Source organism: Idiotropiscis lumnitzeri, chromosome 1 (genome assembly GCF_059441095.1).
Source record: "Idiotropiscis lumnitzeri isolate Australia: NSW breed Sydney's pygmy pipehorse chromosome 1, RoL_Ilum_1.0, whole genome shotgun sequence".
Lineage (NCBI taxonomy): Eukaryota > Metazoa > Chordata > Actinopteri > Syngnathiformes > Syngnathidae > Idiotropiscis > Idiotropiscis lumnitzeri.
This window is the reverse complement of record NC_142391.1, coordinates 13,614,028-13,640,354: the sequence shown is the minus strand read 5'-3', so window position 1 is coordinate 13,640,354 and position 26,327 is coordinate 13,614,028. Positions and strand designations below refer to the sequence as shown.

Below are 26,327 nucleotides of genomic sequence, written 5' to 3'. Positions count from 1 at the left end.
GCATCCAGCTTTATATCAACTGCATTCTTGATGCATAGCAATGTGTGGTAAACTAATGAACATTCTTCAGTTTGTGAAGTAACATAACATGGCCTTTCAGTATCTCCACGTGCTGGCACTTTCTCTTTCTCTTCATTTAAGTCAGGCCGCTGTAGCTCACACGTGTCCAGCCATGCTGGGCGAGTCAGCACATCTTCCAATCCTGCTACATTGGCATTTTCAATAGCAGCTTAACAGACTGAGATACCGCCTCATAAACCCAAGGGAAACAGTCAGGGAATTGGGGGTGAGAGTGCTATGCTGACCGGGCTGGTCTATCAGCTGGATGTGGTATAGCTACAGATGCTTGCTGCGAAATGTTCAGAGCTATAAAAAAAAAAAAGAAAAAAACCCTCTCCAATTTCAATATATGATCAGTTCCTTATAAATATCACCAAAAAAAAAAGTTGAGAAGCAAGGATGGGAGAGGACAAGTATCGACATCTACCTTTAGATCTCGGTAGACCACGTTTCTTTCGGCATGCAGGTAGTCGAGCGCAGACACAATCTCTGCACCATAGAACCGAGCACGCTCCTCTGAGAATACCCGATCCCTTGAAAGGTGGAAGAAAAGCTGCGGGGAAATGAAAGAGATTGAAGGAGGATTCTGTTATTCCAGGGGAAAATAACAACAACTGACCGACCAATATATCCTTATCAATGACGAAAGCAAAATAAAATAGTTTACCTCACCGCCGTTAGCATATTCCATAACAAAGCAAAGGCGGTCGTGTGTTTGGAAAGAGTATTTCAGTCCCTGTAGAAGGATAACAAGTAACAAGTCATAAGTCAAACAGCTGGGTGTTAAACGTAAGAGTGCGGCTCTCAGAAAATATGGTCCAGGAATTTCCCAAAACCAAACTTGTGAAAAAAATCAAAATGATGTACGCTTTAGATGAAACCTCTCTGCAGTGTGCTATGAATAAATTAAGACAGTTCACTCAGCCCTTTGTTTGCAGCATATTGTTGAATGTCGTAGTCTACTCTGTCGTTACATGGACACCAAACAATGAGCACTCAAGTACCAAATTATTTTTAAAGTAATTATGTTTATTTGATTTTTTTCATTAATTTTATTGTTGCCAATTAAACTGTCCGCCTCGCTGGATTTGTACACTGCTGTTGCAGAATGAACAAAAGACTTATTATTTAATGTTAACACTGTATTTTAAAGTGAAACCATTAAACTTAAGTTTCTACTCTCCAAAGCATAAAGTTAGGAACAATTGTAAATCGTTGACTTAAAATGTAGCGTGGCACTCGATTAATCAGTATTGTGTTGTATTTACATTCTATTCTTATTCTCTTATTAGTAACAACTGTTTTTGAAACTGACACAGTTTAAGGGTACAAAGTGCTCTTGTTTACATGGAAGTGTCGGCAGGTCACAAACAGGAAGTCCATAGTCACAATGGCTATTTTCCACAACTCAAAATACATTCACACACAGACAACAGCATAAATGACAGTACGGTTGTCTATTTGAATCCCTGCATTATTTATGAAATATTGGAAACAGGCAAATCTGATGATTGATTTTAAAGGTCGCCATTCGCAGCCCGAGGCCGACCACGTTTTCTGAGAACCGTCCAACAATATTTCAGCGTAACTCTTACACTTAAAGCAATGTGCTCACATTTCTATACTTGTAATATATTTGATTAAAACTTGTCATCCCTCATTTTTGTTGGATCCTTTTATCACACCCTGCCTCAGGCTTACAGAAACGAGTTAAATGATAATCAAAAGGCCTCGCCCAGCGTGTGGCTTTGTAGGCGAGTAGCACTTCAAAGCAATCCGCATTTTACTAAATGAATGCTGTTAAACTAAATAATCACCAAGGGTCTTAATAAAGTAACATAACTTTAGTTAAAGGAGGATATAAAGGAGTTCCTTACTGTCAAGAAGGGGTGCTTTGAATTCTGGAGGACTCTATTTTCTGTGAGTGTGTGCGCCACTTCATCCTGGAAAAAGAATCCACAAAGCGCATTTGTGCAACTAACTCCCACAAAGGTTCGGTATCAAGTCATTGCTCCAGTGTCCTCCCCACCACAGTGTTTTCTCTGCTTTGCTATCTCACTGGCAACCACTCACCTTTGCTACGATCACCTCCTTTTTCAGGATCTTCATGGCATAGTAGCGTCCCGTGGCCTTCTCCTTTACTAGGATAACTTTGCCAAAGGTGCCTTTTCCCAGGAGTTTGAGGTATTCAAAGTCGTGCATAGTCTGGCGAGCCAGAGGACAGAGAGTGGCATCTAATTACAAACAAACTCATACTCAAACTCGGCAGGACACACAATCCCACTCGCAACAAAGTGGCATTCAAGGCACTATTTCAGCCACCATGCAATTCCCACTCTAATGGTTCAGCCTATATGTGGTTGTGTCTCAGTTAACCTTTGACCCTTGTGCTGAAGAGAATGTTAGAAATGGTTGCGTGAGGGACATCCAATCCGGTGGCCCTGGACCTTTATGTCATGGCACACTTGGGGGGCTGGGAAGCCTGGTGGTGGACACGCTATCTGGTGCTAAGCCACCCAGGGCTGATGTTGGGAGAGTCAAAGAAGCTGACAAGTGCTGAAGGAAGGTTAGATGAAGCTCAGTGGAGAGCAAAGTGCAAAAAAGGAGAAGATCAATGGCGTAAGAATAAGGGCATGCACATAAGGCCTGACTTGCCAAGATCCTAAACAGCAGGCGCTAAATTACACATTTAGTCGATCAGACTGTACATGCTGCTGTTGGGCATGTTGCATGCGACTTGCTAAGATTGCAATCTTTTAAAATTAATTGCGTGTTCACTTACTAAAAGCATGCACAGTTGGCAACAGTTGGAAAAGTGTCCATTAATATTTTTTTCTGTGTTCTGTAGTAGCCCTGATAGTTTCTACCATAGAAAATTTGGGACTGCACTAAAAGCACAAAATGAAGTTGGAAGTTATGGAATCAAATGTTTTGTGGAAGAGGAAAACATACATACAGCGTTACAGAAAAACTTTTATCACTCCCATAATTTGTACGGACGCTAGCGCAACACCATCAAATCGGTGTCTTCTATGATTTAACTAGTCTGCAATGTGTGGGAATTGGATACACCTGGCCAACACGACATGCGCGCTTAAAACGGCTATCCTGTAAATTTGGCCTGGGAGAAGACAGCACTGGTGCAATAAAACGACGCAGATGTAAGGAAATGTAGCGAGACGTTTTGTCATAAATGTACACGTCAACAGTAATTATGTTGCTGAATAGACTACGTTGCGATACATTTTGATTCCAGATATTCCTAAAATGTTTCCACGAGCAGAAAACATCCATTCATTCCTCTTGTCTGCTTTTCAGGCGGGGTATTTATAGACGCATAAAAAACTATAGATTGCAACCCATCTTAGGTTTGATAAATAAATCTATTTGCATCTACTCTTTTGCCCATTTGGATGGTCGACCATCCGCACTTAAGATTGCGCACCTGAGGTTGTTGGACACTTGCATGCGTCAACATAAAATGGCAGCGTGCACACCAGACGTACCACTTTTTGTCTGGGTTTGGTCAGGTAGACCTCCATATCCATTGGGTCTGGAGAGGAGTCCATCATCTCCTCTTCTTGCTTCTGCAGCCCTTGTGCCACTGCTTGGATGGCTTTTGTCCATTCTTCCCTAAAGACAACAGAAAGAATATATCAACCTATTTACCAAACCAGCAGACCAATCACAAAATTGACATTTGATCAACAGGAGTACAATTTCATGTGCAACTTCCGCCAAGTAGACCTTGTATGGGCGCATAACTATCATTTAATACACATATTTCAATGCTTCCATGCAAAAAAAAAAAAAAATCATGTTTTAAATCAATAGGGACAATTTTGTCTTTTGCTTCTGTGTAAGTCGAAAATGGCATGCTTCTCACTTGCCTCTCCTCAGGGGTCTCAACGTGGAAGGTGCGCTCGATGACAGTGGTCCACTGCAGGCATCGGATGATAAATGTATTGGGCTTAGGTCGTTCTGTCTTCATCAGCTGGCATTCTGGCCATGAAATGAGGCGGTAGTTGGAAAGGGGAGACGAAGAGAAGGGCCAGTGTTGGGGAGCAGAGGGGAAGCGAAAGACCCACAGTTGTAGCCATTTATCTTTATCGCCACCAGAAAACACACTCTTTAATTTGGAAAGTAACAGAATTCAGGTAGAGGAAATCACTAGTAGGCTACTCAACTTTAAGCAATGAATCAATAACATTCCAGCGTCGAATGTTGCCAAAATAAATGCAAAGGCGATACAGCGAAGGTTGAACACAATTCCTTTGATTTGTTGTAGTTTCGAAAGCAGATACTTTTTTCATAAATATTGCTGACTTATTGTTACTTAAAACGTATAATACTGAGCAGCTGGGAATTTGTTGTGCAGGAATTACATCAGTTAAAAAAGTTGCGGGTCTATGGTTACACCACAAAAGTCCAAAGAAAAAAAACGTTTCATTATTTATATGTTCACCAGATAAGACGACGTCTCGGAGATTTGCTGACAGCTTGTGCGATGAATGAAGTGACCAACAAGTATGTGACATTTGTGTAAAATGTTCACAAACTGTATATGTTGTGTGTGATTCTAATGTTAATTTTTTTTTTTTTTACTTTAATCAATGCATTCAAATACACAAATAAGTCAACACAATTAGCGGACAGGGATTTTGGGTGCCAGTCCAAGCTCTAAGTTTAATTTATACAAGGTGCACCTGTATAAAAGATGCAGCACCAGCCAAAGTATGAGAAAAAAAGTGTATCTGATATTCAGAAAAATACTGTCATCATTTTTCAATTTGTAAAAGTTTCAATAATATAGTAATAAGTAAGTGCATTCAGGCAGCAGAGATTTCCTTCTGATCCTCTTTTGCGTTAACATCTGCTGCCAAATGAAAACTGTCAACATATGTGTTGGAATGTGACACAAAATGCCCTCAGTGTGATGGATGGAGGACAGCAGAGTGGACCACCACTGAGACCCAACATGGCTCTATGAGGGTTGGAACACAATCCAGCTGCCGCGCCCTCGTCGGCAGCGATGCGCCACGTGTCCTCTGCGCCGTGGTCTCAGAAAACCAAAGCGGCCGCTGATGGCGACAACGCCTCAGAGCAGATTTATAGAAGTGAGGCGGCTAATAGTCGCAATAACTCAAAAGCGACTGAGAGGAAACATTTCAACTAACAGTAGGCTGTCTAATTGCCGAGTTCAGTCATTGGAAGACTGAATTGAACGCAGCAACTTTTTGAAGATGGATTTTCCTGGGCATTCGTGCACAGTACGGAGAAGATGCATAGAGGAAAAGTATTCATGCCAGGGGCCAATAACACATGTTTACATCTGCAGCAATGGATTGAAAAAATTGTGAACATACGCTAACTGTTACAACAGCGCAAGTATGGAGAAAAAACAAACTGCCAGGAACGGGGGGTGGGGATGCAGTGGTTTCTTTGTAAGCAAATACTCACGTGCAACGGAGAAGTTATTTAAGGGAGTTTCCAACTGGTCGACATCTTGTGGTCGCTCTTTGTAGCCAATGAAAGTACCATCGCTCTTCAGAAGAAAATACCTTGGCCTCCAGGTCTTGATGTACTCTCCTGATATGAGAGAAAATGTGCATCAAAATCACAGACTAAATAATTAAGCACAAAACAACATACAGTATATTGTTTCTGAATGTGCAAATTCTTTTGTAGTCATTCTAAGTCAGTCATTGTCCTCTCTCTTTTTTGTTTGAATTCTCCTTGGAGCAACCCTTTCCTCCAATGTGGTCATTGCTATGCTGTTCTAGTGTTCAGAATGACCATCTTGTCACCACCTTTCTTTTACTGTAGGTCAGCTGCAGGACAAATGGTTTTTAGTACAAGTCAGGACCCGTTCCTCTGTCCGTCTGTCTCCTTCACAGATGTAGACATGTAGCAGAAATGTGTAAAACTACTTGGCCAGCATTACGCAATACGGTCAAATCGTATTGTTGAGTGTGGGGAGGAGGGGCAGTTCATAAAGCTTGACTGAAAGACTGAAAGGCACAAACTATAAGCCACAGCCCCCCCCCATGTTGAACCCCCAATTAGACAATGATATATATTTACAGATTTTGCCCTAACCTAGGAGCTTCACTCATGTTTGTACTGTTCCCCTTGCATAATCGCATTTTGGCATTCCCCAATGCATCTTTTTGTTTACATCTACAGTATTCTATGTTTTTATTCTTGGGCCAACGTAATTATGACGCAAGTATGACTTTGGAACCATCTTGGTGTCGAGGAACTATGTTGATGTGAATTAAGGAGCTTCGTTTGGATAAATGTAGGGAAGTATATTAATGCCAACAAAATGCGATGAATTGAGTTGAGGACTTTTGGGGGTGTCAATTATTCGATGATTTTCATGTTCAATTATATCACTTTTAGACTTCTAAAAGCGAAAAGGATCAATAGTGAGTAGAGTCGTGTCATGGCGAGTAGGTACCAGGCAGTGGAAAAGTGGAAAACGGTGGGCGCGTGTGACTATAGTAGCTCCTTTGTCTGACTTAGTCCACCGTTTCAGTGAATTTGTAAACAGCAGCAATATCAATACATTTGCCAAAAAAAAAACGGTTCGAGTTGAAGACAACATCCGTAACTTCAAGTCATGCGTGTCCATCTCCAGCAAAACTCAATTTATTCTGGTGATGCTTCAGGAAATGCTGCACCAGATGTTGTGCAGATGGGGGTAAACTAGCATACGTATCAAAGCAAGGCAGCGGCACGTGGTGCAACGGGGACTTGAATATTTATAAAGGAAAAGAGTAATTCATTTTTAATTATGGAGACACATATTAGCCCCATGCAGAGTCGTGGCAAGCTGTCTTTAATTGCCCCATTTCCTCGAACACAGAGGTGGTGTGCGTTTGTCTGTGAGAGAGACAAAGAGAGCGAATGAGACAGGGAGACACACACACAGGGCATTTATCAATATAAGCTTCAGTTGCCCTCTCAGGGATACAAAACTGATAAGGGATCTGTATCACACAGTCACCAGTGGTATCTCTCCATTTTGTATTCATCCTTCAAAATAATTAAAAAGGGGGCGAAAAAAAACAATTACCACAGACTGACTAAACTTTTTCAAATTTGCACTTTTGACATTGTAAAATAATGAACTTTGTCCTCTTCCTGCATCCCATTTATTTGGACCACAGAATGACAAGAGCAAGAAACCCAAATGGGATAAAGTCCAAATAGATTTCCGGGATGAGACAGACGCAAGGGAATGAAAGGAAAAGGACACTTAAGTAAAGTACGGACATTCTGGCAGAGTTGACCGGATAAGAGTGAAGCACTCTCTAAATGGGCTGTCAAGACTTATTGAGGTGTTGGCCTGAAGACAAAACATCTGCCCCAAAGTTCAATATACTTTTGTCTTCAATGTGCAGCAGATGTCTCATATTTCTCATCAACACACAAAACATAAATTTTCATCTAGCTTTCTGCAGAGTTTGCAATGTCTCACAAAACGTATCCCATTTAGATCCGATCCGCTGTGTCATCTGTCAAATTTGAGTTACATTTTTTGGCATTTTTTTTTTAACATAAGGATTGATTGAGCGTGTATTCACAGGTAAGGCTTAATTGATTGACTTCACAGGGGGGCAGACAGAAAAATAGCTGATATCTAAAATGGGTAAGAATAAATACAGTGACAAAAGTATCAGCTGTCCAGCACACACATTTCTTTGGTAAGGTCCCATCATTTGGGCTCCAGCTGGCCTCTCACTCAGTGGTCAGTTTTTGTCTGACCTATATCCCCAAGTTACAAATCATGCCAGGCCACACTGACGACAGTATGTGCACAATGCTGACATGTCATACTGTGATGCCATCATGACAAATGTATCATGGCAGCTAATAAAAATAAAAATCTGAATTATTACTTGAGTATGTCTCAGTCGTGACACATTTGTGGCAATATCAAGGAGTTTGTGCTGTCGACTTTTGATGACGATTATGTCCGGTGAGTGTGAGCCGAGTGTGCAGACTGCAGTGGTATCAGATACGTCTTTGTTTTCTATCCACAAGGCCTGTGACAGACTTGGCATTTTTTTCAGGAATTGTACTGTTCACATTGACAGGGAAAAAACACAGATACATGTCACAGATGGCAAAATTAATCTGGAGGACAGAGCACAAGAAATGTATGCATGAGACAGCTACTCAAGGAGCTTATCTGTTAGCCGAGCTGCCCTCAGTCACATTGGCACTCAACATTCTTAGAAATTAAGACTACTTGCGCCTCAATTATGTAACTGTGATATAAATGGCAATACGGACAATTTGTCTGGTCACTATGGAGAGGCCACACAGTACATGGAACTGAAGGAATGTTGCACAAGTGGTCGAAAGTCTGCGGGTGCAAGCGTCTACATGCAATTCAGGTGACGTTCGCCTCAATGCTCAACTATGTTACATGTCAATTTAGGGAGTAGAAGCATACAATTTTCCAAAGATTATTTTGACGACCGCCCAGTGGTTAGGACCACTGCTTTAAGCAGTTTAATGACACCTGAGTTGGAGTTTACTGTAAAACTAAACAAAAAATAATCATACACAATGTGTATGCTGCTGGCGAATGTCTGGTGATTGTCTTTGCAAGCCTTCGCCGCTCAGTGGGATAGAATCTTTACTGACAATAAATAGTGTCGGCAAAGTCCTCTTCATGGCAAGTGTTTTTCAGCACCCTACAATGTTTTTTTGACTGATGTCAGCTTTGCCAAACCTCAAATCAGTTCCAGGTTAGGGACTTAGGTGTTGCTATCAAATTACTCATTGAGATGTGAGACTCCTCCAAATTTGAAACTAAAGTCTGTTCCCTTGGAAGAGTCGCGTGACGCATCCTGCTCGCTGATTTGCAGAATGAAAACTTATCAATTCCTCTTCCCTTGCAGCCTTTGCACACTGATTCGCCGAATGAGGATCACTTCCTCTTATTTTGCAGCCAATCAAAGGACCCAAATGAGTCTGTTTTTGAGACAGTATTAATACTCAATTTAAAATTGCACATCGTGAAAACAACTTTGACAATTATATGGGCTGATGTAGTTTGCTGGGAAGATTTCATCTATTAACTTATGAATTCGATTCAACTGGATTTTGGTTCTTCAGGTTGCAATTCGATTTGATATCGACTTATATTAGGGATGCAACTAACAATTATTTTAATAATCGAGTAATCAGTCAATTATTCGATAAATTGAATTAAAAACATGTTTTAATTCCCATTCCTTTATTCAAACACAGGAATTGGACAATGGACCATTTTATATTAAACAATCAATCATGATTTTATGTACAGCGCCGCTTCCTCAGCGACCACAAAGGTGATCACATGACAAGAGTGGAAGTCGTCTCATCTGGTTGTCTGAGTTTGTGTCTCTACAATTCTGCTGCGCAAACAGCCCCCAACTCCACCCCCAATGCTTCACCCGCAAACAGTCTGCCTAAACAACAAAGATGACCCTTGAGAGCTTCCGATTTGCACTACTTCCCCTTCCACTCGTACTCTACTTTCCACTAACAGTGTGTCTCTTGTGCCATGGTATGACAAAATGTGAAACTGATGGTGAAGCTTTTTAATTGTTGACTAACACACAGGACAGTACTTATTTGCAGGGGTGCAATTTCGACATTGTGGGCCCTTGTCAAAGCACACAGTTGTCCACGTTCACCATTTAACAGGATTAATCATGGTGTCAAAAGGTAGAGCTACATGTCAACGCTTGGTAAAGTACAAAAAAAAATGCATCCACTCTCGAGTGCAGACGAAAGTACGGACTGCTGACAATAGACAATGGATCCCATAACAACATGAGAGCCTTCTGCTTTTAGCTCATCATCACGGCCTTCCAATAAACCAACTTTTTTTTTTTTACATTGTGTACTTCAATATAAGAAACTGGCCAATAGACAGAGTGACTATAACCTCTATGTGACAAGCCTTAGTGAGAAACTGCTGTGACACATTTAAGCTATGAAAAAAAAGGAGCCCAAGCATTGCCAGTAAAGCATTACTCAATGAAACTGGTTGTATGACAGAAAAAGACAGATTTGATGCCAGAAGAACGATGACTGAAATAGAGGGGACAAGAAAGCTTCATAGTGTGCAAAGAACAGAGCAGAGTAGTGAGACAGATCACTACATATGTTCACCGCATATGTACAACTGCAAGCGGAGTGTGTATTAGCTGCACGTACTCTTGTGTGTGTTTATAGGAGGAGCTGTCAGGGACTGATAGAGTGTCTTTACATGACAAGCAGCTGCTGAGGTCGGGGATGCACGCTGGGCAAAGTGGAAAATAATGAAGAGAGAACCACTGCCAAACAAACAGAATTCATCTTTATTTGCCAACTGCTGTACGGCAGCCACAACCTGCCACTGACACACCCTCCATACCCCAAACCTGCTCATGCCAAGGTAGATGGGAAAAGAACAGGTTTGGTCACAGCTGCACATCAGAGCAAGTTGTCATAATTGTTTATATTATACGGTATAGCCACACATGTGGTCTGGACCAGACTGAGATTAAAAAAAAAAACAACAATTTACAGCTGAACATCTGTCAAGCATCATTCCCCACATCATCAAGGTTCATGCAGGGAAACAACACTAGACAGACTTAAAAAATAAAAAAAGTACATGATAGAAATGCTCTAACTTTAAATAACAGACATCTTGGATTAAGAGGCCTTGACAGTAAGCGACTATCAAATCTGACTGGATGAAGGGAAGTGAAAAAACAAACAAACAAAAAAACAGCTTCTGAAGAGAAGTCCGTCTGTCTCTACATGACCTTGACAGGAATGCTGAGGAGTCATTTCCAACTCATGGGGGGTTGAAAGCTTTCACTTTTGCGCAACATTGTCAAAACAATTCCGAAACTGTTAGGCTCATACGAGGCCAATAGTTTTATAAAGGAACACTATGCCCATGCTCACCATCATCGACATATACCCCCCAAGAGTTGACAGCCGTCTGTCTACCCTCCATTAACGTGGTAGACTTTGGAAAACTACATTTATTTTAACTGACTGCGATGCACAAGTCCCTTTACATGCACATTTTACTGACTACGTTTAGGTTTTGCATAGAAACAGTCACACTATCTTGTGAAAAACAACTTATAGACCGTTTGAGACTTTGTACAATGAAAATTATGTTTTTATTCATTTTCAAATTAAATCTGTCTCATCAAGCTACTGAATAACCCCCGAAAAGACATGCAATTAAATTAAGAACTACTGGTGTCAGATACCATATTGATATTGGTTTGATATGAGCAAAAAAAAAAATTTATCGGATTATAACGGTCTCCAAAAACTGCTGATTGTAAATTGATTATGACTGACGTAAACTTGAATTATTTTGCACGTCAAATAGCATAATTTATTTTTTATTGACTTTATTAGATTTATTTTTTTAAGGTAGTTTAATTTATTTTGCTTTTATTTTATCCAAGTGAACTACATTCTTATGTTTGAAGTTGAATTTATGTAACCCAAATGTTTGGAATAAATGGGTCATATTTTCTCATACCGACTCATGCTGACTATTGAAAAAATTTTAAACGCATGTATCATTTACGCTGAGTATCGTATCAGATCGCATTGGTATCCGACAGTACTCTGGGCAGCCATATTGGCATTGCATCGGAAGTGAAAAAGTTATCAGGACACTCAATTAAAATCTATGTTGCAAATCTGTCACATGACCTATGAAAAGATTCAACTTATTTGAAGAAACTCTCAAATGATCAAAATCCTCTCATATGTGGTGAGATACAAGCAACGAACGCATAAATGCGCACTAACAGTGAGAGGTACCAGGAAGCGTCAGACAAAATACGGCTCTCAGTGCCCACACCCAGCGGTCGGACTTCCTGAGGGGGCTGCTGTTGGTCTTTGTCCGCGCCTGGCCATTCATGGCTTGGGGATGAGAGGAAGGGAGCCAGTGCTAACTACATGAACAGAGTATGTGTGTGTTTGTGTGAGTGGTGAGAATCGGATGAGGTGATGGGAGGAGGGGGGAGGTGGAGGATTAGCGAATTTAAACTCCATAGCATTGGAGGAGGGGGTTGATGCCTTTTGTTGTCCCCGAGCAACCCCCCCACAAAGCCACCACGCCATCCCCTCAGCCCTTTTCTGCCGTGTTCTGCCTGTCGGCTGCAGCTGCAGCCTGCCGCCAAGTGCCCTGCATCTCAATGAGCCACAGGCGGCCTGCTTCCAGAGGAGAATAAGGCTTCCTGATGCAAGGGGTCACTATTGAGCCTACGCAACCAGCAACTCTAGAATGCACAGGGCACAGAGTTGTGAGTTGGGTCTCTCGCCTTGAAAGGACACCTTTGACTCGCCCATTATCTCACTGTGCCCATATAAGTCACTATTAAGCCCACATTCCATCCATAACAGGCCACAGGTTTTTACTCTTCTCCCTTCTCTTTTGGATTTCTCACATCCGGCTTAGTGAAACCACTCTGTTGGTTCTTCCTGCTCCTATGCAGCTGGATGTGGTACTTGAATGCCACGGCTTTGGCAGCCGTATCAACAGGTTGCAGGGAAGGGCCACCCCTGCCTCTAAGGAGCCTTCTCTATCCCCTCCTTTTACACATCTTTCTCTCCATCACTGCGGTTGCCGCTGCTACCCCAACAGGATAAAAAAGGAAGGAAGCAGGGTGGGGGCGCGAGGGAGGCTGCGCCTCTTTCTCACGCTCATAAGAAAGCCCTCGCTTCTTCTCTGTGGTGAGTGACACCTGCTGATTACCATAGAGACTGTGGGTAGTTCCCCCTGCCTCGCTAAGGTTGAGAGTTGCCCCCTCTCTCTGTAAACAAGCAGTCTATGGATATGGTTTAACTAACTAAAGAGAAAAGCACAGACTAAGTTTACATGAGAATCAAAGCAAATTTCAGTATATTTAGCACTTCTTGAATCGATTAGATGAGTATATTTTAGTAAAAGGATCAACTTAAGTGAGGATACACATAGCGTTAACTATTTTTCTGCGAAGAGCTGAGAATCACCGTTATTCACTCCACACTTCCAAATCTGGTGCCAGTGATGTGATTGATGTTGGAGACAGAGCTTTCCCTCTGGTCCACAGCCACTTCCGCCATAATACTGAGTTGTCAGCAGTGACGTTATCCTAGCAACAGAGTATTGGGGCTCTGGAAGTGGGGACAAACTTGAAGGATTTCAGCAGGAGGGGCCGGGCAGAGGCACTATGACCAACTTGAAAAACAATACAAGAGGGAGAACTCAAATGTAGGGATGGACAATAAGTATTGACAGTTAACAATTGGCTCAATGCTGGGAAGAATGATTAATCGGTCCGATATCAACACAACTGGACCGTGCTGCCTCAAATACACTAACAGTGGTCTGGTTCTCGTCACTTCAAGAGCGCAAAACCTCTGTTGCATGACGTAGCAGGTGAATATGGCATGGCCATCATACGGCCTTCGTTTTCATGGAGAGGTTTATTTGAACAGTTTTTGTTTCCATTTCTTAACGCCCACAAGCCCCCCACAGCATTTACTAAGTAAAAATGTCTGGCACAGCTTGAGAACTTGCTACGTTGTAGGTGATTGCACTAACAACTACTAGAAGTTGAACCTGAGGCGACAAAGAGCAATATTTTTAATTATAACCCTGAAGAGGAGGGAATCGGTACAGTCCCTGATGCCTACCCGGATGACGTACACGTGAAAATTATAGTCAGAAAATGACCACCCAGATGATGCTCAATATGTGTGCTCATTTCATTGTGTGGACAACACACGCATCAAGCTATGTGCTTGCGTTACGTTCCACTTACAACTGGAGATAATTCGCCAATAGTCACTTAACGATTGAGAGAAGAGTTGCAAGAAAATCCCTTTGCTCAAATTAAACGCAACTTAAAAAAAGGAAACCAATCTTTGTTGAACTTGGTGCCAAAGGCAAGCAGGCGGACTCTGCACAGTAATTTAAGCACAGTAGGCTTGCCGTGAGATGAGGTGAGCAGTTGAGCTGTCACCTCCCTCAGCCTCCTCTTCCCTCTATGATGCACACCAGCCAGCCGACAGCTGCAGCCCAGTCATTTACAAAGTACTTCTCTCCACCACATTTAACAGGAAGACTGCTTCCTATTATTGAGAGCAGGGGGTCCATGCCGGCGGCCAGAAAGTTTTGGCATCCCGGTGTGACACCCTCTGTTGCCGGACGCTGCTGAGAGAGCAGGGATTCAGACTGCCCCCCATAGGTCAAATTTTGCCCCAAAAATTTAAGGCACTGCGAGTACATTTTACATCCATTCACAATTGTACGGCCGGTAAATTTTCTCTATTTTAAATTAGTATTATTTGATATTTTTTGTTGCGATAGCAGGAGCGAAAACTCCTGCTAAGAAACAACAAAGACGAGCAGAGATGCTGCTTTTACTTACTATATATGTATATGTATATATATATATATATATATATATATATATAATTAATATATTATTTATATATTATTTACATTATACATATTTCTTATCTGTGAGAAACAGTTCTTTTTAGATCTTCATTAGCTGCAAGTGGTATTGGAATGATATAATAAAGTTTCATTTGTGTATCAAACATGCCACTTCCCAGCCGCAAATCCTGGGCCACTCTATTTCATGCCATCTATTGTCCGACCAACACGGTCTTCCATGGAAGAGCAAGACCGGCAAAGGAGGCAATCAACTGATGAGGTCCACATTAGAGCCAATAGCGGTAAAACTGTAGCATCTCGCACACAACATTCATGCACTCTTGTGAGGCGGATTGGGTCACTGAACAATGTTCTGGGAACATCAGAGTGACTGTTTAACTTCTGTCTCACTCTTTTGCCTGCCCCTCTCTATCTTTCTCGAACAATATCTAACGCTATGTTCCCCCCTTTCCCAACTCGCGCCACCCCTCCCACTTGAGTTGGCGCCAGCTGAGCCTGCTACCCAATTCCAACAGTTGTTGAGGCCTTCGTTAGTCTAACGAGGGGGCCGGCTCTTTATACTTGTCAAGGAGCAAATGAGTCAAACACACAAGGGCCACGGAAAAGGAGAGGACAGGCAAGCGCTGTTCTGTTGAGCTTCACTGAGTTCTTGGCCAGAGCACTTCCCTGGAAACTAGGGAACCCACAATCTGCCTCTTTGATGTTGGATGATGCTCTGCCTTTGACAGGAACTTTAGAAAAACACACTTGCTAAAGGAAATAACACTCTGCTCCACTCATGTGCCCACTAGAGGTCAGAGGCACATTTAAAGGGTCCCGCAAGCAAAAAATAAATAAGCATTGCAATGTCCATATATCCATACACTAAAGAAATGATTCTCTCTAATAGCAGCGGCATTCCACAACTGTCTATCCAAAAGAGACAAAGATAGAAGACACATGTCAAAAGTCAACTGCACAGTCCAGACAATTTACAACCGAATGATTTCGAAGAAAGTATGAAGGCTATCCCATTGAGAATGCCCTGACTAAAACAAAAAGTATAGAGCATGGCTGAGAATCTGGATCTCGCGGTATTGATTAACTACTTTTTGAGCTAGAAACTAGCAAGATGAGGTGGCTCGAGCATCTGATCAAGATGCCTCCAGGACACCTCCCCGGTGAGTTGTTCCGTGCCTGTCCCGACGGGAGCAAGCCCCAGGAATGACCCAGGACAGGCTGGAGAGACTTATTCTTCTGGCCTGGGAACGCCTCGGGATACTCCCAGAAGACCTGGATGAGGTGGCCGGGAAGATACAAATATAGATAGAAATTTCCAATTGTCCTGTCCTTCTGTCCTACAGACACAACTAGGAAAGATGTGCATTGGAACTGAAACATGTCACGTGAATTGGGGCTCAGTATTTCCGACCCAAATCAGTCGATACCCCAAAAAGTACCGTTGTTGGTACCCATCCCTACCCATGGAAAATTAATATGAATGAAATAAAAGTGTTGGTCCGCCCTACTTTTGCAGCCCCTTCTCACTCAAGACTTTCTGCATGATTTTGTAATGAATCTGAAGAACATTTGTGACGTCACCGGTCACTGGTGTTGATAAGAGAACTTGTCCAAGGTGGTCTGATGAAGTTGTTCCACAAAAATAAAATAAAAAAAATGATCAAAATCATTCAACTATGCATTTGAGTGAAGGGTTATGACTTGTAATCAAAGTCAATGAGCATTTCACAAACATTTGAATGCGGTAAAAGCAAGCTGCTACGACACCCAGATGGAGTTGGGAGTCAATTGGACAGCACCACCACAGTCAACCCCGTTCAACCTGGGAGGTGAGACGCTGAGGTGATGGGCAGCAAGACATGGATCCTACAGGTTCACCTTCTGCGCGGTGACTCTGGGGCAAAGACTGCATGACAGTGACACGACACAAAAAGCCTTGCTGTCAAGAAGTCAGGCGGATGTCCTCCAATCAAAACGCAAAAGGTTCTAGGTGACATTTCATAGGGCACAGCTGCTCGACTGTGACAGTGTGCCAACTCACTGTTCCTGAAAGGTTGTTTGTTTAATGTCACGAGTAGCCGTCACAGCTTGAACCTGAGCGTGCCGGAGTGTATGAGCACATTTTCAACAACTCAGCATGACTGTTTGCTTATTAGTCACTAGTTCACGGATGTTTTAGTTAGATTTTTACCAGTGCTTTTTATTGTATTATATCATCTGTGCTCCTGAGACTCCGAATGGGTGGAACATATACCAAAGTATGAGGGAGCGCTGATAAAATGAAGGACAAATGCAATTCTTTACAATCAAATAGCTCTCTTCCACTAAACGAATGTTCCTGTTCTCTTTCTAAACACAGTTTGACGCAAGTGTGATACCAATGACTTTCTAAATTACAGCAACAATCAAAACTAACATAGGTTCATTTTGATGAAGGACCAGGGTATCATGACCATTTGAGCTGGTCCATCTCAAAACATTCAAAAAGGATCCGTTATTTGCTGAGTTTAAGCAAGAACGGAGGTCAAATTAAGGGCTAAGATACAAGTGACTTTGCAACATCATACCAGCACAAATACAGTTAAACAAATTTTGTCATAGCTTGTGAATAATAGGTTGCCAAGCGAGAGGGAGAAACTCAACTAAAGAACAACAGACATTAAAATACAATTTTCATGAATTACATGACAGAAATTGTTGTTCATTTTCTTCCAAAGTATAAGTAGGTGCTTGCAAATGTCTTATTTTGATTAAACACAACAATAATCAGTATGCGTCATGGCGGACGAGAGAAACCTGACAATATTTACTATTACGGGGCTGAAAGTCCGAGGCTGTGGACGATATTAAATGAAACAATGTCTCTAAACGATTGTTCAATTAAATGACCTATTAATTTGATAACCAACTAATTGTCGATTATAATAGCAGCTCTAAATTATACAAATAGGCTCATCTTATGGAAAGGAAATTTTATTTTTAATGTATCTATTATTGTGTTGCTGAGTATAAACACCAATTTGAAATATTGCAATTCAAAAATCATTACACTACTTGTGAATATGGTCAATTTATGTTAGTGTGACAGCTCTGCACGCTCGAGGAGACATGTAACTGACTGCAAGGACTCACAGCGGAGTGTAAAACTGTTTTCTATTCTTGAAAAACAAACTTTTGGAAACCTCTGGGCACATCGATGCATTTTAGTGGAGATGGTCAATCATAATCTCTGCATATTCTTCAGTAGGATTGATTTTTATATAACAAAATGTATTTTAAGGCATTAAAAATGTAACATTCAATAAATTGGTTCGCCAGCATTCAACATGACAGGAGCTCTGGTATGGAGTTCCAGAAAATGTTCTTGTGATCGTCTCCCATCACCTTATCGCCTGAGCCAGCGCCTCGGTTTTACCTCATACCAGGAAAAGGCTGGTTTCTTGGCCCAGGGCCTTAAGAGTCATCACTGGTCTCAAACAGTTTGCTTATCACATTTACTGTAGCCTCTGGTGGTGGTGACTCTAAGGGACAGCTGTGGTTTGAGGGCTGATATAGTGTGCACGCATAAAGCACTCAAAGTCAGCAGGCATGTGAGGAATGCCTTTTCATCCAAACAACGGGACTAACACCCGCCACACCACACAGCCATGTCAGAGCAATGCAATGAAGCCCACTGGAGACTGGATGGCTATTTACATTTCAAGCTTCAAGCTAGGGCTGGGCGATTAACCGAAAATTTACCGTTACCGAAATTTATTAGAATGACCGACATCATTTTGCCCATGTCGGTAAATTCGGTGTCTAAAAAAAAAAATGAAAAAGGAAAGTCTTTTCTGTCTGCGGCAATGTTCATGCCTCTTTAAGTCTGCTCCAGCGCATGTAGTCACGTGACTCAGGCGCTGTAGAAGAATGTAAACACAAGACGCGTTCGTAGCTGGCGATTCAAATTCAGAAGCGGCTGACACGGCTAAAGACGAAGTAACGTTAGTTGAAATTGGTCTTGTCGCGCTTGTCCCAAAAAGAAATTCGACATCTGTCGTTTGGAAATGTTTTGGGTTCCATAAAGACGATGTTTGAGCAAAAGAACACGAACTACAAACTGCGTCGTAAGCACCTGAAACAGCGCGTCCAACCTTTTCTTTTTCACCACCCACAACACAACCATGCTTTGACTTGGAGCTTGTGCTAAAAGTTCAAAGTGAGAAGCAAGGTTGGACAAGTGACAACAGCCCACTAACGGAGGCGAAACCATACGAGAGAACGTCTCAGTGGTGGACGGGATAGCCTAGCACATAGCTAAAGATAGAGCTCCTGAAGTTACAGTGGAGCGCACAGGATTTAAACGCCTCAGGAACGTAGCCGACAAGAGGTACGAAAATATTTGCCGCAAACAGCACTTCCCGATATGGACAACATCGGGACGGGAGCGGAGACATGTCGAGCATTTTGCATCCACATCCGACTTGTGGTCGAGTCGCAACATGCATCCCTGTTTGAGCCTGAAATGTGCAGTACATAGACGACAAGTGGCGACTGCGCACCGGAGTACTCGAGACGGCACATTTTACTGATGAAGCACACGCGTTTGTTTGGCACTGGCATTCCATTGATTTTTTTTTTTTTCATTTTATTTAGCATTTTGTTTACAGGCGACTAGTGCCTTTGCACATGGCATTATTTATATTGTTTACAAGATACCTTTACACAAATCTAAGCATTTGCAAATGGCATTACACCATCTCGGCACAATCTATTTGCAGGAAAAGATTTTGTGAGAGGTACCCTTTTTTTCCTGTTCTTTGTGACATTGTTCAAGTCATGCAAAGCAAGCTATTTTGAATGTTTATTCAAATGATTTTTGTACTTCTATTTTTCATTGAAAGTAATGTGTACCAGTTGGTCAATAAAAAAAAGCAGTTAATATGCATTTTCTGCATTTATTTTGATTTTGGTCCTCAGGGGGAATTTATCGTGCATTTATCGTTATCGAGGTAAAATTGCCCAATTTATCGCGATATTGATTTTAGGTCATATCGCCCAGCCCTACTTCAAGCAATTACTTAAAATTGTTTTAACACTACTGCGTAGTACTCGACAATTAGTTCCATAAGTTAAGGTGAAAATTCACATTTGCGAAAAATTTCATGCAAGTCAAAGATCATGTAAATGATCTCTGAACAGTGTTGTAATGAGGAGAACCAAAAAAATGTTTTTCAGTTATGGCTTTATATAGCATTTTATAAGCAATGCATATGTTGTGCTCCCTCCCAGTTTGGTTAGAAATGCACTTTGAGACTAGAAATGGGTGGTTTTTGACTGTCTTGTCTCAAAATCTTTGTTCGGAAAAAGGTCGTTTCTGAGAATCAGCTTCCTCTATTTAGTTTGTTGTGTGCAGAATGACTGCTACTTTGTTTTTATATCCAAACATTTGCATGCTTTAGTGACTGTGGCGATGATGGCTGGGCAATATTATGCAACCGAATTGCAGCTGTAAAAGTGCTATCAATTGAAAATTATCATCACGGGTTATTCCATATTTTTTCAAAATAGAACACGAATAACAACAGCGTAAGTATAAGGTTGTGCATTTCAGAGAAACATATGCCTCCAAAGCAGCACAACAATTTGTGCGGCGTGTGACGTGAGACCGTGCATCTCGCCGAACCTCAGTTCAGAGAATCAAAGTGCTAATTTTTATGTGTGTTGTGCCGTTTAGTTGTGGGGTGGTTGCAACACTGATTCCAAAAGAAGACAACCAAAAAAAAGCATAGAAAAAGCACCAGACGAATTTCTGGAAATATGCAAAGTCATATTCAAAACAGGACCACACCTGCGTCACTACAAAGAGAGGTGAACAACATTTGACAATTAAAAATGTTCAGAAATGTGACATTAATCCGCCACACATTATGCAATTTTAAAGTATTTGTGATAGACGATCTATACGTTACAAAATAAACATTTAACGTGTACATACATGAATACAACTGTATATTCCTTTAAAAGCTAAAATCAAAGCTACATTTCAAAGGTACCTCTTTTATGCAGCCACCCCTCCTTGACGATCACCACATTGGTCATGTTGGTGGACAGGGTAGAGGATCCAGGATTTCCACAGGGAGAGTCACTTTGTTTTCGCAAGTTCTCTTCACTCACCCCAGCACACGAGGCCCGTGGTTATCTATTAGTTAGAAAAAGGTAAAAAATTAGCCCCGTATTGAGGCGGAACATTTTTTCCACTTGTCTGAATATTAACCTTCAGGTCAACTCAGAGGGGAAGCAATGAGGACGCAGGAGCTGGTGTTTAATAACGCAGGCAGTAATCCTGATTGTGCATTCGGAAAAAAAAAAAAAATCACAAGCATTCTTTGACAGATGTTTTTTTTTTCCTCATAAACATTTGACTGTGTGAGGTGATTATTTAAAACGGGTTGGGTTGACTGAAAATGACAAATAGCTGTTGCTTGGTATGTTGCCTACAACCGTCTAAGAATGTAAACAACTTTTACCTGCCATATCTGCGTATTGTTGTTGTTACTCATGTCTGACGTGTGGCGCAAGCACACAGAAATCTTGCTGGAACTCATCCAGACAAACTGCCTGCCTGATGTGCACATAAGTAACTGAGGCAGATGACGCACTTACTCCACTAAGTGCAGTGCAAACTTCCGTAAGCAATCAGGTAATAGCAAAGGTCTGACCTGCTCACACTCAAGAATGACTTGATAATTTACAGACAAAAAAATGTAGGCTACAATCACCAAACCATGACATTTGGCTACACGTGCACGACCAAATGATATTCAATAGCATTTCTAAAGACATACCATAGTTTTCAATATATCACGTTGTAATGAAGCAATAATTGCAGCACTTTCCCATATCCAGTACTTGTAAATATTCCAAACTGAGAGGCTATCATGACAAACCACTTGACCTTTCCCTTCATTTACCTCTTGTAAATACAGCTTTGAACGCAGGAGAGGAGAAAAAGAAGGGATCAATTTCACTACTTGTTCACACAAATGCCACACACTGCACCAGCCGATCTCTGCCCTTCCACTGAAATCAATTTGTCTGCCGCCGCTCCATCAGAGTAAATCCATCAAAAGAGTTCTGCGTGAGTGGCCTCAGCCAGACCACTGCCACGCACAATAACAGGAAGTGGATGTGACTATTGACAGATGACAGGTCATATCAGTACAGAACTGGGATCAAATAAACGCTCACTGAGTGAGGTGATAAATATCTTCTACTATCATTGACCTGACTTATATCAAAGAGCAAAAAGAGTTTGGGGGCATAGTTTTTCTGTTTTGGATCAACATTGACGTCACGGTGTGATAATTATTGCAATATCGTGGGAAAGCTCACAGTATTCCAGTAAGCCTCATTGTATTGCAGGAAGGTTCACGGTACGCTGTTTTCCCACAGGTTTTTGTCAATAACATAGTATACACCTTTTATTAAAATACAATTCTGTCTGTTTACATTTGGATAACTGCAAAATGCTCTTATTGCTTCTGTAACAATCGTGCTTTGCTCACAATAACAATACTGTCCTTTGAGATGATCTGTTCCTTAAATTGACAGTATTTGTCATATATTTCTTATTTACAAAAAAGTCCGAGGCAAGAGGGGGAAGTCGCCACATATGCCGGGCTGAGGGGGCAATGCTCACCTGATCAATTGCTAAGCCACGCTCAGACAGGGGTAACCGGGAAAGAGACTCAGGCCACTAAGCGCGTTCGTACCCGGCATGCATTTATTTATTTTATAAAGCTTACAAGAGTAATGTCTCATGGGCCAGTCAGCCCATCGTCAGTATATTTCAGTCACATCGTCACTCGGGTTAGGCAGCCAATCGGGTGTCTGTATGGTAAACGCAGGTACCCGATAGGCCGCAGAACCCGAAACATGTACGCCGCAGCCGAAAAAGCAACACACGCACAAGAGCGGCTCTGGAGCCACAACAGAGTGCTGCTGTTTTAATGGGAGCGACCTGTTGCTACTGCGGCCTGTGTGGAAAAAGCTGGGCTCCTGCCAGCGCTGCAGCCAGCAGCCAGTGAATGAACCCAGTACCCTGACAGTGGGTCACATGGTCCTCAGGCCTCCGCGCCGCCACCGCCTGCCTGCCTTACTGTCACTGCGGCTTTTAATCATTCATCTTTCTGGCTCCAGCTCTGGGGGCCAACTCATTCAATGCAAATCAGTGTCATGAAGCGAAGATCCCACAGACACAAAAACACGCACACTGCAACTGTGACTTGAACAAGCGAGGACAGTCACAAGTGTTTATGACAGGAGGAAGAAATTCAGGCCAACCCCACCACACAACTTCCTTCATCACAGATCAATGGTCATAACCTTGTTTATGCTCTATTTTCTTCCCCTGCTTGGGGCGGGCAAGAGTCAGCGGCTGGTCTACAGTTACAAAACGTATACGCTTTTACTCAAGTATTTACAACATTTGAAGTGAGACCATCCATCATGCGCGCTTAGTAATGGGAAATGGATCCCACAGTGACAGCCGTAATGGTTGGTCAAATAGAGAGTGCGAACTTCCTCATTGAAGTTCCCTGAAAATACTTTGCAAAGGATGAACATTATTCGTAAATAAAGTTTAACCTCGAAAGCCGAATGCCCCTGAAGTCATGATGGGTGGTAGCATAGTGACAAAAGTCATACACATGTCAAAGTCCTGGCTGCTCAGTACAATATCGTTCGACAGAACGGAATGTACACTGAAAACAGAAGAATGTTGACACATTATGTGAAGAGGCTCCCTTCCAACAACACTTTCAGCCTTTTGGTGTCACCAAATCATACAAAGCCATTGAGATACTTATACGGTTTGTTACAACGTATCGCTGCCTGCAATTTTTTTAGGGTGATAAGAATATAAACGAAGAAAAGGAACAGAGTGACTTTTTTGTAAAACTGACATTATGAGTGTCGAGCATTCCCATCTGCAAGGCAACAGCAAGAGTTACATTGATTTGTGCACTGAGTTAGGTTTTTCTATATTTCAGCTAAATTCATGAATTGTACCCTTTATACGTTTTATATACATATTATACATGCAACTGACTAGGGTTCATTTTGTGCAATGATATAATATGTACCTATGTTTTTAACTATAAAAAGAAAGTTCGTTTTATCAGGTGCAAAGGGTTCGGGGAATGAGAAGCTAATTTAAGATAAGTTTAACTATTAATTTTAACTATTACTTTATATGTTTGCATGGGTAATAAAGGAATTATAACTCTTCCGGTTTGACCTTGGGACAAATTCAAATTATCATTCATTACAACCTATAAAACAACTGTTTGTAAATATGAACAATTCCAATGCGGAGTGGATTGGAACGGTGCTTCAACTTGGCTAAGGACACCAATCCAACTAATATGTACTCAAACCTTGAAGTGTCATGAAGAGCTTCACATAACTATTTAAAGATTCAATAATGAATCTTTGGTCCTGACCTGGCGCGTTACATCAATTGAATAACTGTTATCAGTGTCTCAGGCTGCAACATACTCAAAGGGCCGTCACAAACTGAAGAAGGGTACGCTCATGTGACGCCAACAGTGGGCAATCATTGTGAGAAGCGTATCCTTCTCAGTGATAAGGTCTTAACTCCTGTGGCGCAATGGAGCACAATACGTCTGACTGTGCGCAGGGACAAAATTTCTAACAGCATTCCACAGATTCTACATGCGCCTGATGGCAAATTTGCGTCAGAGCACTTGGATTGGATGGGAGGCGACTGATATCTTCTAAATAGAACAGGCAGCGCCAAACAGTCACCGGCTGCATCATTACGCCAACGTGTTGTGTCTTTCGCTGGTCATATGGCAAGGCCCCATGTGCACACACAGTGGACAGATGCAGTCTCCTGACCGGCCAAAACATTTTTTTGACATAAAGGCGTAAAAGAGTATAACAAGCCTGGGGACATTGTACTCTGAGAAGGCAAATAGGAAACCAAGTGTTTGAAACTCTAAACTATTAATTTCAACACATGCTATACATTACCGCTGCAGTACTGTATGTATTTGGACAAAAAGTTAGCTGTCATGACAGTAGTAGAAACATAATGACCACGTGTAACAATAGAGTAAGGATTAACACAACTTTCCATTGGCCAAATTCAATCATTTCTCAAGTATATTTTTCCAGTAACCCTTAAACTGAACTACATATTCACACACTTATGCAGTACACGTATTCATGAATACACTACCTTGAAAGTAGCTTAATAAGTAGTATGCTATAAACATGACATGATATGTTGTAAAAGCAGCAGAAGAAATTGAATTAATCCCTGAAAGGTACCCAATCCCAACACCTTTTCAACCTTAGAACGCAACAATAACATTTTCAAAACACCGTGGGGAGTCTACACAGTGTCAACACTTCCTATGTGCTGATTAGAAGTTACGATAAGAAGAAAATAACAAGACCTGGGCCTGTTTTAGGAGAACAACAACTGAAGTGCCAGCACGATGTTTTGGAAGTTTATAAGTAAAAAAAGAGCACAATGTTGAACGTGGGTGGTGCAGCAGAGCAGCAACAAGCTAAGAAAGCTAATGATATATGTGGCCCGTACAGTAGATAGCGTAAACAGTGTTCATTACAATGAATGGGCCGCTCTCTTGTTGATCTCATTAGTTTCCCCTCGTGGGCCAGAAAAGCACTACAAAAATAGAATTTTCACATAAAAGAGGAGCACGGGCTGAAGTTATAAGAGGGCCCGAGGGCTGCGTCTCAAATAGTGCTCATTGTCAGTAAGCAAACATCTGAAGAGACGTTCACTGCTTGTGGAAAATACAGTACATCGTGACGGCCCGGTTCGCTTACGAAAATCGCGTGTGTCCGTGACTTTAAAGTAACTTTTACAGTCAACGGGAGTCGGGAAAGGAGCACATTTCAGGCTTGCATTAAGCGACAGAAAGGATTTGGGGCCTAGCAGGGCAGCGAGGGTGAGAATAACCGCATCCCATGTAAGTACAATGGGGACATACCCTGACTAGCTGTCGACCTCTTGTAGTTAACCATGCGAAAGAAACGCGGCCATTTACCTGGACAGGAATTCAACAATGTGTCCGTCTCATTCTAGGGAGCTGATTCGGTGGTATTTTAAGTTGATAAGTCCTTGAACAATCTGAACAAAAGTGATCTCATTTACTCCGTTTCTCTTGCCTTTCTTCCACTACACCTCCCAAACTCGCTGTCTGCAATGCCGCTGTGGCAGTCTGGTCTGCCGGGTCCTAGAGCCGACTATCGCATTCACAATCACACATTGCCATCGGGGTGGGGGGAGCCAAAAATGCTGTTTTTAGAGGGGCTTCTAGTGTGCGCGCGTGTGGCCTTGATGAACTTTGACGTCCTCTGAGTGGGACTGCAGTTGACACAATAATTAGCTTCGGCTCGGCACAAAGAATGAACGTTACTCACTGCAACGCAACGGATTAGGGAACATTGTATTTATTTATTATTTTGAAACTTTTTTATTTTCTTTCATTTTTTAACATAGTTGGTGAAACAAGTTGTACTCTGTACTTGAGTAGAAGTACATGTACTTGTGTTTAAAAAAAAAGGCTGTGGGTCGTATACCTTCCGAACACTGGTCAAAGAAAAGTCCTGATTTGATTCCTTTAATAAAGCGAAAGTAAACAGTATAGCAATAAAAACATTATTTTCTGTTAGTTTTATAAAATAATCAATTTGATAACGGATAAAGAAAGTTAAACACAAATAAAAAATAACATGCATAGCTTTGCTA

At 41.7% G+C, this 26,327-nt stretch overlaps 1 protein-coding gene across 2 annotated transcripts in view; it reads right to left on the bottom strand.

The window, feature by feature from the left end:
- Window positions 1-25,864, bottom strand: part of akt1 (AKT serine/threonine kinase 1) — a 31,836-nt gene extending 5,972 nt beyond the window's left edge. Inside the window, exons 1-9 of one of the 2 annotated variants that reach the window (XM_088318543.1) lie at window positions 25,745-25,864; window positions 20,575-20,720; window positions 5,521-5,649; window positions 3,951-4,062; window positions 3,567-3,693; window positions 2,134-2,265; window positions 1,938-2,003; window positions 728-796; window positions 488-613 (exon numbers count right to left, since the gene is read on the bottom strand). In XM_088318543.1, the coding sequence (XP_088174669.1) occupies window positions 488-613; window positions 728-796; window positions 1,938-2,003; window positions 2,134-2,265; window positions 3,567-3,693; window positions 3,951-4,062; window positions 5,521-5,649; window positions 20,575-20,620 (807 nt within the window). In that variant the 5' untranslated portion in view covers window positions 20,621-20,720; window positions 25,745-25,864. Of the gene's footprint in view, window positions 1-487; window positions 614-727; window positions 797-1,937; window positions 2,004-2,133; window positions 2,266-3,566; window positions 3,694-3,950; window positions 4,063-5,520; window positions 5,650-20,574; window positions 20,721-25,623 lie in introns of both variants that reach the window. The other variant, XM_088318535.1, reaches the window with a different exon arrangement.
- Between the last annotated feature and the right edge of the window lie 463 nt (window positions 25,865-26,327).